Source organism: Gordionus sp. m RMFG-2023, chromosome 4 (assembly GCF_954871325.1).
Source record: "Gordionus sp. m RMFG-2023 chromosome 4, tfGorSpeb1-WG-v2, whole genome shotgun sequence".
Lineage (NCBI taxonomy): Eukaryota > Metazoa > Nematomorpha > Gordioida > Chordodea > Parachordodidae > Gordionus > Gordionus sp. m RMFG-2023.
In genome coordinates, this window is record NC_088778.1 from 1,460,693 (window position 1) to 1,477,853 (window position 17,161).

Below are 17,161 nucleotides of genomic sequence, written 5' to 3' on the forward strand. Positions count from 1 at the left end.
AAACCATGTGAGGTTCAGGTATTACAGCTGATTTCAAAGAGCGTTAAAGGTCTGATAAATCAACCATTGCATGATCGACAGTGTAGGCGATATCTTTCCTTTGCGTCTGCGAATGAGTTACAGTCCAAGAAAATAAGGAGATGGATGATGATGCAGTTAAATCGAATTCATATGGCATGGGTAGGTTAATCGCTAATGAGAAGGAATGACTTCGTGAAACTTATGCCACGTGCCATTGATCAAGGAAGTGAATAGTGTGGTCGGTAGATTGATGAAGAGATATAAAGCAGATTCGGCTGATATTTCATCATTTCTATAATATCTGCTTACTTATATTTAGTTGCATATAAACTCTGATGTTTCCTGGTGGATAACATTAAAAGAATTTTAAATAATTATGTCCCGCCATAAATGAAAACATTTTTTTAGGGCTAAAAATGATATTTATTATAAATATTAAATTAAGTAAACACAAATTTTTTTTATAACTTCAATTTTTTTCTAAGGGATAATAAAATAATTATTAAAATGTTGGTAAAACCTTTAAACCTTCCCAAATATTTAATTTATAACTAAAAATTATTATAAATGGTATTAGAATTTATTAATATAATAATTACTGGGTCCTAAAATAATATCTTTTAAAAAAAATCGATTTAAAAAAAAGTGAGTAAAATGCTTTAAAATATATCGTTTCTCATAATATTCCCCTGTTCCTCGTGTAATGGTTGTTTAGTTTCGGAATTGATTTTACCGAGCTTATAAACGATGTTTTGTAATTGCAATTCTAAATTTTCAACCATCTCCGATTCGTTGATTTTTTTGATCCTATTAATCTATATGTATATATATTATAAAATTGTATATAGTAATATATAGACAAAGAACATTTTTCGTATGATTCTTTAACTAATTTTTAAAGCTTAAAATTTTTTTATAATCTATTATCTATACATCGTTAATACAAAGTTTTTGGTAAAATTTAGTGTCCGGGGTAATTATTGTCTCCTGGGTATTTTTCCGGCATTCCTATTGGAACCTAATCGGTTTACAATTCATACATACTAACTTACAAATTGCAATTTTTATATCACATGCATTCTATAAAAAAACATAGAGAAATTGGTTGTGATTGGGTACTCTTCACCACAAATACAAATAAGCTAATCAATTTAGCATTCCCTTGGTTCAAAGAAAAAAAGCCTTAAAATTTCAGATAATTCTTTTAATAATGTATCTAGTTTTATCGATAAAAATAAAAACATTAACATTATTATTATTATTATTAGTCGATAACGGAGCAAACCTGCGATTTTATGTGGGGAACGATGCCGTACAACTTGTTAGAACATATGGGTAATAGGTTTGTCAAGGATTCAAGATATTTTTCGAGAAAATTATTTAGGCCGTAAAAACTAAGGTTGCCTTTGAGTGAATATTCATCGAACACTTTGATAATATCGTGATGGAGCTCGCACCAATCGTGAGTTTCCAGGATTTGGTTGAGATCAAAACTAATATTCAAATTAATTTATTTTTTTTAAAGTTCCGATTATCAATAGGGGGAAAAAAATATAGGGTTGAAATTAGCGAGGCTCGAAAGGCAACATGTTTTCCCGGCTGAATCACCCGCCAACTTTTAACCGGCCGTTGTAGGGGTGACGACCGGTCTGGACCGCTGTGACCTATAATGAGTCAAAATAATATTTTTTTCTTCCATACACCATTCAAACAAACCCATATTTTAAACGACCCCTATAATTTTTTCCCCATCTTTTATAATTTTTTATTAAAAAAAATTTATGTTGACGTTATCATTCACAGCTATGATTGAATTAGTTTGTTTTAATTGGAATTTTTAAAACAATTTTTAAAAAAATATATGCAATTAATTTTCTTATCATCCTTTAATGTTAAGATAAATTTTATCATCATCTCACTGTATTAGAATTTAAGAAGACGAATGTTTTGGGGGCTACGATAATATGCTGGGGTAATTAGGTATAGAATTTTCTTCCCGCAATTTTTTTAGTTGATTTTTTTTATTTAACAATTATATATTAAATAAGTTTATAAATCAAACCAAGGCCAAATCCTTAGCATTTTATATTAGATAGCAAAAATGGGTTATTTATCATGATCCAGTTATAAAATACAACACGAGTTTTTTTTTTAAAAAAAGTATCGAGATCAAAGGATCGACGATTCTGGATTCGATCATAATTTTGTCAATTTACCCCGATTTATTTATTTTGTTTTATATTTGATCCTTTTATAAATTTATTTATTTTTAATTCTAAGAAGTTCAAAACTTTCACAAATTTTAATGAAATAATATGTTAATTTTTTTTAAAAAATTTTTCTAGAATTTTCTAGAATTATGTATTTTAAAATAGCTAATTCATTTATTCACATTAAAGTTTCCAAAGTTTGCGAATTTAATTTTACGATTATTTTGGACACAGCTAAAAAGTTTTATAAAAAAAAAAAACTATCTCCATAGTGTTTAAGCACCCTGCCGACTAGTGTTGTTAAACGGCTAACTCAATATTTTAGCCAGACTGCCCAAGCCTAAAGATCTCGATGGTCTAGACATCTGTTCCTTTTATGAGCAAAATCTCCAGAGTTGGATAACATTTTTTCTGGATGTAGTATTGAGTTAGCCAGCTGTTTAACAACACTATTCCCGACATATTTCATATTTTTTTTGTCATAAATTTTATCATGACAAACATATGATTTGAATGTACAACTTACAAGTTTTTATTTACCGAATTAAAAATTTTTAAAAAATAAAATATTTTTAGGTTTTTTTTACTAAATGTCTATTACAGATGTTAGAAAATAATACACAGACAGGAATTTGAAGTGATAGATATAAAATGAGAACCTTCTGCCTTTTCCTCAGCTTGGTATAAATAATTTTAATAATGTATAGATTTCTTTCCATCTATGAGGATAGTAAGCATATTGGCAACAATAATTCACCCAAAAATTTTAAGCTTCCGTCGAAAAACTTGTTTAGTGAAAGCTAAACATGTTCTTAATGAAATTTTGTGGATCAAAAATTTTATTATATTAAAGGGTAATTGATAAAAAAAAATAATAAATTTATGATTATATTATTCTATTACAATAAATATACACTTAAGTTAATTTATTTTCGTATCAGTTCATTCTATATCTTGAGCATAAACTTTCCTCAGGAATTTATAAAAAATAAGAAAAGGATGAGTGATTTTTGTCGATGCTGAATTTAGAATCCATTTTCCTGAAACGTTCGTGATTTAGGAATTGAATCCTTTTAAAAAGATGGACCAACAAGTCTGCAATACACAATTACAGACATCAAACAGAATGAAACTTATAGAGGCATTTTTGTACAAAAGCCCTAATTGACCTTAAGGAAAAATAGATGATTAAATGACCAGAGATTTCGGTAAAATTTAACGGGCCAGTTGCAAATCTTACGTAAAATTTTTAACGGGCAATTAAAGACCCGGGTAAGATTTTAAAAAATTAATTATATTTGGGTGTGCTGAAAGGAGCAAAAAATTGAACTGGCTGCCACCAAGTTGTGAAAAAATTATTAAAAGGCTGACCCCCCCTCCCCCAGATTTATGAATAATTATATTTTGAGTAAAAAATCATTCTCAACGTCAATATCCTTTTATAACAAGTACGGAAGATTCTTAGGTAGCGTATTTTTTTTTTTTAAATAATCAATTACCTTTTATATATATCAGAATTTTGTCGGTATCGATCAGCTGAATCATCGGGATATAACCAAAAGTTCCTCTAAAAAAAAATGAAATAAGAAATGTTTTAAATCATAATACATCCTTTATGTAATTGTGTATGTTAAAAACTAGTGTTGTTAAACGGCTAACTCAATACTTGATCCAGAAAAATATTACCCAAGCCTGACGATTTTGCTCAAGAAGGAACAAAGGTCCAGATATCTATTGTCAAAATCTTTAGGCTTAGGTAATGTTTTTGTGGCTAAAATATTGAGTCAGCTGTTTATAAAAATCGTCTCAAAACGAGCCATTTGACAACACCGTTAAAAAAAACCTCGCTTTGGGGTGCATTCAGTAAAACGACGAAATCTATATTTTTAAGCCAAAAAATTATTTTTAAAAACTTTTTTTTGCCATTCTATATGCGAAATCTCGATGCTAAGGTAAAAATTATTTATTTTGGCGCTAAAATCATATTTTATACGTTTTTTTTAAAATAAAAATCGCCCTAAATAGAGGAATTCGGCAACTCCATTGGCAAATAGAGACACGCGTAGGAGCCGACGTAGTGGATGACGTGGGACTACCGCGGTATTGAAATACTTACATTCAAATTTTCTTTAACAAAAAAATTTAGATCACTCATAGAAATTCTTATGAGTAAGCGCCTCTGAAAGGTGCTCTCTATACTCTTCTAGAAAATTTCGGAAGAAAAATTTATTAACCTGTTCCACTATCAAATCGGAGACTAGAGTTAAGATTCTCATGACCAATTTAAGTCCGCGATCCAAGGAGTCGGTATTGAGTAAACTATCGTCCATTTTGTTGATATGGTTCGTTAATCCGCGTTCGACGAACTTTGTCAACAATGTAAAACCGTCTAGCGGTGGTTCCACGAAATATTTTTGAGCTACGGGTAGGCCCCGTAAAAGGGAGGATAGGGCGAATATGATGGATTTGTAATATCTATACTCCTTCTCCTCGTCGGAACGAGTAGCTCCCGCCGCTGACGTAGAAATACTGTATTCATTTAGGGCTTGAGTTAAGCGGGGCAGGAGGTTAGACTTATAAGCTTGAATCTGAACTTGGGGGTTACTATTCGAATAAACAAATAAAATATAATTTTTTTTTAAAAAAAAACGTTAATTTCGTTTTTTATATTTCTTTTACTTTCTTTCTCAACTTTATAAAAGTATTTAAATTAACAAACATTTTTAAATATAAATAAAATAAATAAAAATATAAAAAAAAATTAATATAATAAAACAAATCAATATATTTTCTCTTCTTTACGCTAATTTACGAATCTATGAAATTTACTTTTGCATAGCACTTCCGGTTAATTTATACACCGCCATAGAAAAGTCTGTGTCGTTGGCACATCTGATCAGGATATCGTTGATGATCACAAAACCACCCGCCTCGGCAAAATATATAGCGTTATCCCACTTGTTAAACGGAAAGCGTAAAAAAAAGAGATTTTAAATATACAAAAAATTACTAAGATAAAAAATGTGTCGGGTGGCAATCGAGTTGCAAATTTACCAATTAGATGTCAGTTTAAATGTTCGAAAAAGGGATTCGAAAGCCGTAATTAGGGGACACACGATTGTGAATTGCATTTATTATAAGTCACGTGTCGGATCGACTAAAAAAAAATGCTGGAATCGGCGCGTATCCTCCAATAAAGGCATTTAAAATTTATTTTGTTCGGGGAATGAAATCTATTTATGACACAAATTAGCCTACTTTATCGAGCAAAGGGTCGAGATCTCTAATCATTTCAATCGTATACTCTCTCGGGTTGGCGGCACCGGTATTCAATTGGCGGGAAACGTTGGCGTAATTTTTGAGTATCTCGGATATTTTATCCAGGTCCGTCGTCACGTGAAAATTCAATTTTTTAAACAAATCTTTCAACTCGGCCATACTTCTAAATTTGCGATCGGATATGGAGGAGTTTAGCTTAGCGCGTTTAAATTTAAATTTTGGGAAATATAAAAAATAAAATTAAATAATTTATACCCTTTAAAAATAATTTTGCGAATTCTTGATTCTACTTTAAAAAAAAGAAGGCTAAATCAATATTTCATCCAGAAAAATACTATGCAAGCCTAAAGATTTTGCTCATAAAAGGAACATAGATCTAGACATATATTAAGGATCGAGGTTTGGCCCATCTTTCTGGCTAAAATATTGAATTAGCCGCTTAAAAAAATCGGCTCAAAACGAGCCGTTTAACAACACTATCTCCAGTAATTTTGTTTCGGTATAATAACAAAATTGTCACTTCTTAATTGTTATATTGTTGTTGTTAAATAATATTTTATTTTAATATTTACCGTTTAAGGCGATATTTTTAGATTGTATTTTGTTCAGTTGTGACATGTAAATTGGACATTTGTTTATGTTAATTTATTTTGTAAAACTAAAAACATACATTTGAAAAAGAAAAAACTATTCGATTTTTATTGCAATTTTCCCACTTTGCAACATTAATCTTACCAATATAAATAATAATATGTCAGCATGTTAAGGTTGAATATAAAATTTTCGATAAATATTTTTTTTTCCATTTATTTTAATTTAAATTTTATTATTTTTTTTATTTAAATTTAACAATTTTTGATATCAAGACTTATATTATAATATTAAAAAATGGAATTAAAACCTAAAATTCATAGAATATATATGAAAATTTTTTATGTGCTAGTCAGGAACCATCTTGATGGAATAAAAATTTAAGATATAAAATGGAAGAAAAATAATACTGAATAACTTTTCTTTTCCTGTTATAAATGTAAAATCCCCTCCAGAAATATTTCACATGTTTTTTGATGATGGTATGTATTCAAGTCACTTATAATAAATCAAACCAAATTATAAGCTATTCAAAAATTAAATCATTACTTTGACATTTTAGATTTGGATATTTTTTATAGGATATAGTTGATATCATATTTTTCCTAATGGAAGAAAAGATTTAATGCATGATCTATGATTAGAAATGCAGCTAAAAAACAATTTAATCAAAACATTTGGATAATAAATAAGTATTAACAATAAATAAAATATTAAAACCAATCTTTGAGTATCTTTAGCACTATCATCATCAATTTGTGTTATATTTATGGGTAAATTATCTTCAGTATCAGTACCAATAACATCATCCTTTTTAAAATTTCCATTATTTATGTCTAAATATTTTTCATCAAGAGTTTGCAACATTGTGTCTTTGTTAACTCCATCTTTAGATAATAATTTGGCCATCTTAAACAAAATGTAATTGTATAATTTTATAAGTGATTATTATTTAAAGAAATTTTTGTAGAGCAAAAAAAAAGTTTTTAATTTAATATATTGAATAAAAATGTCTATAGTAATTTTTTTATAAATATATAAAGCATCATAACTCTGCACATATAATTTTATACTTTAGTATGATTCTGAAAATCAATTTTCACATGAAGACCAGGAGGGATAGGCATGCCTTCTGGAATTACTTTCCATTCATCAGTTGCTACAAAAATGTCTTCTTTATCAGGAGTAGTTTTACTCATATAAACCTAATATTAAAAGTTATTTATAAAAAAATGTAGGATGTAGGATGTACCATGATGTAAAATGCAGAAAATATAAGCAAATTATAGCTAAAGTATAAAAATTTTGTTTTCATAGTCATGAAAAGGATAATGGCATATTATTGAATTTCATTATATCGAAATTATAAATATTATTTTGGCAAACCTAACCTGGCTAAAATAGAAAATCTCAAAAGATCAGGGGCCCCTACAACGGGGGAGGGGGGTCCGAAGCAACTGCTTCAGTAAATTTGAGTGGGGGTACTTTTTTTTTACATCCATCATGATCATGTGATTTCTGGTTTATAAATGTAACAATAATACCCCCCCCCTCCACTTAATATTTAATTTAATATATTGACGGAAATTTTGGTCGATGTTTAGTAAATTTGTTATCCGAAAATTCTTGTCATAAATTATTTTTCCAATTTTAAAATATGCCTAAAAATATTAACCAATATTGACAATAGCAAAATTCCTAGAAATTGGATTACTTATAGTATTAAAATGTATAAAGTTTTTTGCTTAACATGTCTCTTATTTGGTGGTCCACACGCAAATTCAAAATGGACATGTGAAGGTCTAGATAAATGGCAAAATTTTAATCGTGATATTATTCTGCATGAATCTTCACAGGCACATATGATAGCCGATTATGGAAGGCTTTCTCATAATAAAAATTCGATATTAAAATTTATAACACCTCAGAAAGAATGTGTAGATAATAACCGTTCTATTATAAGAATTATAATAAGATGTTTAGATTATTTAATATCTCGTAACCAAGCCTTCTGGGAGAACAGGCAACAAGAAGGCAATATGATGGCCCTTATTAAGCTTATTGCAGATTCTGAACCTATACTAAAAATGTATATACAGCAAAATGAAGAAAGAAAAAAGGATAAAAAAAATAAGGAATTAAAAACGAAATTATATTCAAACCTATTATCATATAATAACATAAACATTCTCATTGAAACCCTGAAAAATATGGTTATAAAAAAAATTCAAAATGAGATTACATTTAACAGGTGCTTTTCAATCATAGTTGATGGCACATACGATGTTTCGAAATCAGAAGCAATAGCTTTGATAGTAAGATATGATGAAAATAGTGAGACGTCGAAGCCTGTTGAAAGACTGATTGACATATATTGTACGGGAAATACCACAGGTCTCTATATAAAGCATAATATAATATCTAAACTTGGCTCGATGAATTTACTCCTTGAATATCTAGTTGGGCAAAGTTATGATGGCGTCTCAAACATGAGTGGAAGAATCAATGGTGTGCAAGTTGATTAGAGCAGAGGCGCCAAAGGCAGCTTTTATTTGGTGTTATTGTCATCGATTAAATTTAATCGTTGTTCAATTATGCCAATCAATTAAAGAACTTCGAATTGTTCTAGGAATACTAGATGAGATTTATGTCTATTTTAATGGTGTAAAAATATATGAGGTACTCAAAAAATTTCAGTGTAATGATCTGAAAAAATCGCAACGATTTCTACGCGTCAAGAATACCACTCGGTAATAGTTCCTTATTTATTTAAATTTTAAATGTTTTTTTTATTTAGAAGCTGGCTATCGTCATATAAAGCTATTGTAAATTTTTTTCAACTTTATGATGCCTTGAGGGCAGCTTTAACAAATTTAAAGGATTCTGAAGATCCTGCCACTTCCACTATGGCTAGTGCTATAGTCTTTAGAATAGAAAAATTTGATTTAATCTTATCACTTTGTGTTTTGGATAAAATATTGTTGATAACAAGTTTGGCTTGTACAAAATTGCAAACTATTTCGAAGGATATAGGGTATGCAATAAATCAAATTTAACTGACAAAAGATTGCTTGATTAATTTAGGAAGTATAGTATAAATTATTGTCTTAATTATTTTTAATCTAATAGATAATAACACTGAATTTTTGGATGTTTTTTCAAAGGCGCAAGATTTTATGAGGAGAGTAATCTACATTTTGCTTTTTTGAAAGTTCTAGACTTCAAACATTACAATCCAAAAGGAAGAGGTATATATATACTTTCATCAAGAAATTTATTTAGCTTTAAAATAGGTGTGTTTTATGCTGCACTCGATTTAATTATTATACAGTTTAACGAAAGATTTAATGATGATTCCATGAAATTTTTACATCAAACATCATTTTTTACGCCAAAGGGAATGGCAGAAAAATCAATTATTAAAGAAGATATCGAGGATATCTGTGAATTTTACAATTTAAATTCAAGTCAAATTTTCGAAAAAATGTTGAAGTTTAGAAATATTTATAAGATGGCCAAAATGGGGAATGTAATTATTACTCATGACCTAGAGGTTCAAGAATTTAAAGATTTGTCAGATTCTGAGAATTGTAAATTTATTTAATTAAAATATTTTTACCAATACATTATTTAGCTACTTCTGATGATGATGATAATTCAGGGACTTACGATTCAGATTGGAAAAACTATTCATTTATTTTACCTTATCGTTTACTTTTAAATTTTTTTGCTTTCCCTAATTTAAGAATTTTATATAAATATTTGTTAACCATTCCCACAACCTCATGTACTGCCGAAAGAGTCATGAGTAAAATTAAATTAATTAAAACAAGACTGCGCAGTACCATTTAAGATTCTTTTCTCAATAATTTAACCATATTATCAATGGAAAAAATTTTATTTAAACAATCAAATACTGATGAAATTATAAATTCTTTCGCTTTCTCTTCCCCTAATTTATCTAAATTATTAATTTAAAAATAATATTTATAAAGTTATATTTTTTGCATTTTATTTATATTATATATTAAAAATTGATGCAATAAAAATTATTTTTGAAATTTAGGGGTGTCATAATTATCATTTTTTCGAAGGGGGGGGGGGTACTTTTCATGGGGGTATTCTGCTTCATTCTCTCAAAAAGTGTAGGGGCCACTGCAAAAGATTGTTTTAGTCGAGCATCTCTATTCATAAAATAAATTAATTCTTCTTTCAGCTTGGAACTATTTATCGACTGGCTGTATGGTAATTTCTTTCTCTTAGTTATGTATTTCATTAAATTAAAATATCTAAACCTCGTTATAACGATTTAAAATCGTTTCTCTACCATTTTCTTATTGTTATTTTGAACTTTTACTTAATCTTTCTTTTATCTATAAGTGTTTTACTATTGTTTATTTGATCTCAAATATTATTAATAATCTAAAATTATAATCGTATCGTATAAGTTAGTGCCCCTTCTTTTTTTATGAGAGCTGCCGTTCATCTTTCCTAGGAATTTGGGTAATTAATATCCTAGAATTTTATTAAATATTTTTAAAGTCATATCTTATACCTGACCCAAATTTTAATTATATATCCACTCATATAAGATCATTGAGGCTGTTTTTTCCCTCGTAGCCAAATTCAAACGTAAACCATTAAGTAGAATAGTCATCTGTCTTGTAAATTTACTACTCTGGCCATATCCTGAACTTCCTATTATATTAATATTCCTACTATACAGCTTATAGCTATATGCCCATCCAAACCACATTTCACACAGCAGTAAAATATGATTTGGTTGGCTATAACTATGACTATCTGTTTGTAAAACATGCTTTATTATGCTTCGTAATAATCTTATTCCGTAGCGACATTAGGCAAAAAATAGTTTTAATTTTTATATTTAAATAAATAAAACAAATTATATAAATGGAGGGTGGGGGTGTAGGAAGGGAACAGGTGCCTGACCCACTTCAAAATTTCAAATTTTTTTATAACAAATGTAGAGGTAATTTTGAAAATAATCGAAAAATAATTTTTAGAGCCCCCAGAGATTGTGAGACTAGTGATGCCCTTGATCTTATTTTCAAAATAGTCTAACAATGGTTTTCTTTTTCCAATTTTTCAATATTTCATAACTCTTGTACCCTTTTTGTCACCATCATATGTTTCAACCTCAAGTATCAAAACTGTCGAAATATCTTCTTGCTCAAATTGTTATATGTGTCTTATCTACTCTATCTTCTCGAGTTGTCCCTTATTTAATTCTGTTTAAAATACAAATAAATCATTAATTTATTAATTAACTTTGGGAAAAAAACTCTGAAAAATATAAGATATTAATAATTCAGCGTATTTCACTTTAAAATGGATGCCAACTTGATTTACTTTTTAAGGCCATTTTTTTAGGGATAATTAACTTCAGTTTTAGATTTCTTTAATTTAAATTTTTTTAATATCAATGACAATAATAATACATAGACTGACGATGAATTCATTAGAAGCAGTGGCGTATCCACAATTTTCTTGTAGGGGGAGGGGGTATTACCTGGCCTTCGGCCAGCATTTCTCCGGCCTTCAGCCGGGTTTTATGTTTTAGCTATTCTATTTAATTATTCATAATTAATAATATTTTTATTTTTAACTATTATTTACAAATTCGTGCTTATGGATATTACAAGCCTATTTTTTATTATTTAAAGTTAAGTACATTATATTTAATAAAGTTTTTTTTAAATGTAAAGTTTAAATAAAGTTTAATGTCATTTTTTGGTTACTCACTGAATCACGGGGAAATTTTAATTATTATTATTTTTTTATATAAAATAATAAATAAATGATCATCTGCATTTTGGTGGAAATTTTTATCATAATTCATTAATTTTACAATAAAACGGAGTATATTTAAATATTTAAAAAACTTGTGAAAATTTTCATAATTCTTTAATTTCACAAAAAAAACAAGACGTGTTATATGAAGCTATTAAGTTATGACTATTAAATCAAATACTAAAATTTTAATCAATTTTTAGAATAAATTTTTTTTTGTGAAAAAGGTTGATATTTCAGAGAAGAAATAGTTATTTTTAGATTTATAAATTAAAAGTAAGTACTTGTTTAATTTGGGGCATTGTTGGGTTTGAAATCTTTGAAATTGAATGACCCATAAAATTAAATAAAATTTAATTGATACTCATATATATATATCATATTGTTTTCAGTTATTGTAATTTTATTAAAATTGTATCGCATAAATTACAAACAATAAAATGGTAAGGACTATTAAATCAAATATTAAATAATTAATCAACTTATTAGAATAAAAAAAATTTGTGGAAAAAGGTTAAATGTTTATTTTTAGATTTAAAAATAAGCACTTGTTTAATTTAGGCCTCGTTGGTTTAAAATCGTTGAAATTGAATGGCCCATAAAATTAAATATAATTTAATTGATACTCTTTTATATAATATTGTTTTCAGTTATTATAATTTTCTAAAATTGTATCGCTCAAATTATTAAAATACCAAATTAGACAATTTATAGCTAAATTGTTAAAATTAAAATATGACTTCATTCTACCAGACCAAACAATAAAAAAAAATTTTTTAAAATAAATAAATAAAAATAAATAATGTTAAAAATTTCCACGTGACTCAGTGAGTTACCCATTTTTTTTATAAAATTTACTTTAAAAACTAATCTCGGCTTAAATTCTCATACAATATAAGAAGAATATAATTTTTTTATTGAAAATACTAATAGTAGTGTGTATAAAATATTTGCTAGAAAATTATTTAATAAACAAGTTTTTTTAACTTCTTATACAATATTATACAAAAATTTTTTATTAAATATTATAATTATAATGTGATTTTTAATTTTCGTGGGAATTTTGCCAATTCATCAAGAATTTTGTTTGTCGTTGGAACCAAATCTCTGTGGATATTTAACAGAGCCAACCCATTTAGCCGAGATTCGGAAGTAGTACTTTGTAAATATGTTTTCAACCTTCTCAAGTTGTAAAAAGTCCTTTCATTCGTACATGTTGTAATAGGCAAACATGCAAGAATATAAAACAACTTCAAAATATTAGGAAATTAAGTTAAGGATTCTTTACACCGATTGAGCGCATCAATAGCATGCTCAGGTAAAATAGCTAAACCTAGTAAATATATACACCACAGTTCGAATTCACTGACTAAATTTATTTCAGTATCAATATCATAGGAATAAAGTTTTGCTAAATATTTAATTTTACCAATAGTGGCATTAGAAACCGAAGATGGATCTTTGGGTAATAAAACTTGGAAATTGCTAAAGACTTGTTTTTACATAAAAACCATACTTTAATTTGCGATAAAAAAGTATCTAAGAATGGGATTAAAATGGATATTTTATAATATTCTTCAGTTGAGCTAATATCTATTATAAATCTCAATAATTGCCTAGGTGCTAGACGAGGTTTAATTAGTGTTATATCATAAAATTTCAACGTCTAGATAAATATTATAAAAATATTCATCTACATTCATTCTTATTGTATCTACCTGTTCATATATATTCTCCGCCAAATCAATAACCTGAACCAAATCTAAATTTGGTTTTTTAAATTTCTACAAAGTAGTGAGCTGTAAGAAAATAATTAATTGATGCAACTAGCAGCAATGATAAACTCTGATTGATCAATTGAATTCAATAATGATATCGCTTCTGACGACACATGACTTTTTTTCATGCTCAGCCTTATTTAACTTTTATATTCTATTTCTTCTGTGCTACAAAATGGAAGTAAAAATGAAAAATATTTAAAAAATTATATTATTAATTCTAACTCACTAATAATTTTGAATTTAATAAAATAATTACATATAACAATAAAATAAATTGCCGTTTGATTTCAAACTCTTTGACTAAAAATTTTTCCATTTTATTAATATTTTTGAATAATGTAAATGTACTCACAAGGAAAGGAAATTTTAATAAAATTTATTTATAAAAAAAAAAGTTTTATGTTGGAAAATTGATATTCAAATATTTGTAAAATTTTATTGGAGGGGGGGGGGGGGGTGAAAAATTTTTATTAGCTTAAAATGTTATTTATAAAACAATCAAATTTGCTATGGGGAAAGGGAATTTCCCCCCTTTCCCCCCATTGGTAGAAGTGTACATCAATGAAAGCAGCTGGCTACGTTATTTTGATTACCCATATCATTATTAAAAATTTTAAGCGAGAGAACAATTTATTTTTATGTCTTGTATATACTTTAATAAAAAATTGCTTGTTCATCGAAATTATGAGGAAGCAAAACATGTATTATGAGTGCATCGTCAGTTTAGGATGTCATTGGTTAATATTGATTTCCATTCACTGAAAATCATTTACTTGATAAATTCGACAGCCTTAAGCGTAATATATCATGGGAGGTTCAGTATATTCTAATTATACATAAGATTGAATACAAAGGAATTACTAATGATATTCAAGTAGGACTATACATTTAAGGTTTTGGATTATATGAGTGAAAATGGATTACAAAATTTTGGATGCAAGCTGTTTCTACCTCCAACGCTCATGTAGACGCTGACTACCGAAGACCCATAACATCATTTATAATTTCCGCAATCGATTCCATATGATCAACGATCTTGTGAATATATATTAAAGATTGAATAAACCTGTGCATATATAGTTTAGTATAAGCGGATTAGTTTACTTGAATGCAAAAGGAAAAAATATAAAATAAATATTGCTGAGGAAATTATTTTTTATCATAGTCAGGAAAAGGATAATTGCATCATATCGAATTTCATTATATCAAAATGATGAATTATATTTAGCGTTCTTATTGTATTCTGCATAAAATTGAATTATCCTAAATTAAAATATGAGATATTTAATACAATTAAACTAAATTTAATTTTCTTCATGCGGATCTTAAGTTGGAATTCCAATATCTATTACTTCAAGGATTCTTTTTAGTATTTAATATTAAATTAAATACGCTTTAACTTCAACTGGGAACTTAAAATATAATAATTTACCCAATATAAAATTATTTTTACAATAATACGTGATACGTGATAAAAGCGTTTTCGCCCTCTGGTTGTGGATACAACAGAGCTACGCTAGGTTTTCCTCAAAAATCCATCAAACTGGATAGTTAATTAAGAGGAGAAAAATGGGGAGCTTTTCACACGTTTGTGGGCAAGCCGCACGTACTTGTACGCGCAACAGTCCGAGAACTGTTACTTAAACGTCTATAGCAGAGGCGTAGCTACGGGGGTGGTTTTCGGGTTTGGACCCCTCCCAGAGCAAAATTTTTTTTTAGATTATACGTTCAAAAGACTTAAAAGTGACTTTATATCAAATAAATACCATTAATATTTATATTTTTCTGGTTTTGATGTCTGTGGAAGGATATTATATTACTATTGAAGTTATTCTGGATAGTATTATTATAAAGTCTTTGAGAATAATCTACTAAATTATAATAACATATTATTTATGCATTTAAAAAATATATATATTATATATTATCGAAGATATGGTTATGATTTTTAGGATAAACCCGGCCGAAGGCCCGTTTAAGAAGATCTGGGGGGCGAAGCTCCCCAGGTTTTTATATATATGGACCCCCTCTAAGGAAAATTCTTAGCTACGCCACTGGTCTATAGGTTAATAGACAAAAAGAAATGGGCAAAACAAAAGCCTATACTCAAGAACTGCAAAAATAATTTAATTACTTTAAGGGTGGGTGGTGGCTAATTTTAAGTTTAACATTTTTAATGTAAGCCTTGATAATTACTATCAAAAATTGAGAATATGTTCATATCAATTGAAATTAGAAATGAAGGTAAAAAGAAAAGGATAATTTATATTTATCACATTTTTGAATTATAATTATGAGAGTAAGGAAAGGCTCCATAATATTCTTGCCTGGACGGTATGCACAGATGTATTTCGCGAAAAGATTATGTGATGTTTGTAGAATTTGTGTCTTAAGTAAGACCATAAAGATCTTAAACGCAATAGAGGTGAGAGCTATAGCCATATAATCTCGAAAGTTGATGGAATTAGGGATCTTTGGAAAATTGCACATCGTTGATAGGTTCCAATCTTTAGGAGTTGTCCCAGAAGACCATACCTTATTAAAAATAATAAGCAGAAAACGTGGTATCGCGTCTGATGCAGCTTTCAGTTGTTCCCCCATTATATTGCCCGGTCCAGGAGCTTTATGATTTTTCAGTTTCTTTAGGGCAGCAGATATCTTAGCCAGTGTAAAATGGGAGACAGATTAAAAGGTAGTATATTGTTCCGGAAAAACTATCGTGGGTTTTCTAGATTCAAAGACATTCATATAATAATCAGTCCATAGGGACATTTGATCATCCTGATCATACATAACTTTGTTGTTCTCTAACCGTATCGACGGTAATTCTCAAAAAAAAAATATAAAAAATTTTGATTTGCAGAAATTATTGAGTTTGTTAAATAGTCTACCTCCTCTCATATCTACATCAACCTCAAAGACTTTCCTAGCTACGAAGATTCTTCTATCACTCCTTAAGGACCTCTGGATGGTTTTCCATAGTTCTCTATCAAAGTAATTTGTGCAGCGAAGCTCCTCAATCATCATTGAAGTTGTCATTGATATCCATTCATTCCTAATCGGGGCATTGTTATTTGTTAAGGCCCTGCTCACTTCCTGAATATCTTCTTTAAACATTAACCAGCATTCTTCAACCATTTTAGATAGGGCTATGTCCTTAAATCTAATAACCTTTTCACACAAATTATGGTTAAACCTATCTCTAATTTCTGGTATTTGTAGATTTCTAATATTTTGTCTACTAATTATATTTATCGGGAAGTTAAATATTATAAAAATATAAAATTCTATAATATAAAAGTAAATATATTCTATTTATTTATCTAGACAAAAATTCTATAAAAGTTATAATATTCTATAAAAATTATAAAAAAATATATTTTATGAAACAGAAATAATAAATATAAAATGAAAATGTCTGTCATAAAAATAAAAATTTAATAGAATAAGATAAATTTAATAGAA

At 28.1% G+C, this 17,161-nt stretch overlaps 1 protein-coding gene across 1 annotated transcript; it reads right to left on the bottom strand.

The window, feature by feature from the left end:
* Positions 1-523: 523 nt before the first annotated feature.
* LOC135928062 (nucleotide exchange factor SIL1-like) lies at positions 524-7,320 on the bottom strand. Its single transcript, XM_065464393.1, has 8 exons — positions 7,175-7,320; positions 6,822-7,010; positions 5,490-5,705; positions 5,061-5,188; positions 4,466-4,835; positions 3,731-3,798; positions 1,307-1,514; positions 524-836 (listed from the first exon to the last, which is right to left on the bottom strand). Exons 1-8 carry the CDS (start codon positions 7,298-7,300, stop codon positions 681-683), a joined length of 1,461 nt encoding a protein of 486 aa, XP_065320465.1. The 5' UTR covers positions 7,301-7,320; the 3' UTR covers positions 524-680.
* Positions 7,321-17,161: the final 9,841 nt, after the last annotated feature.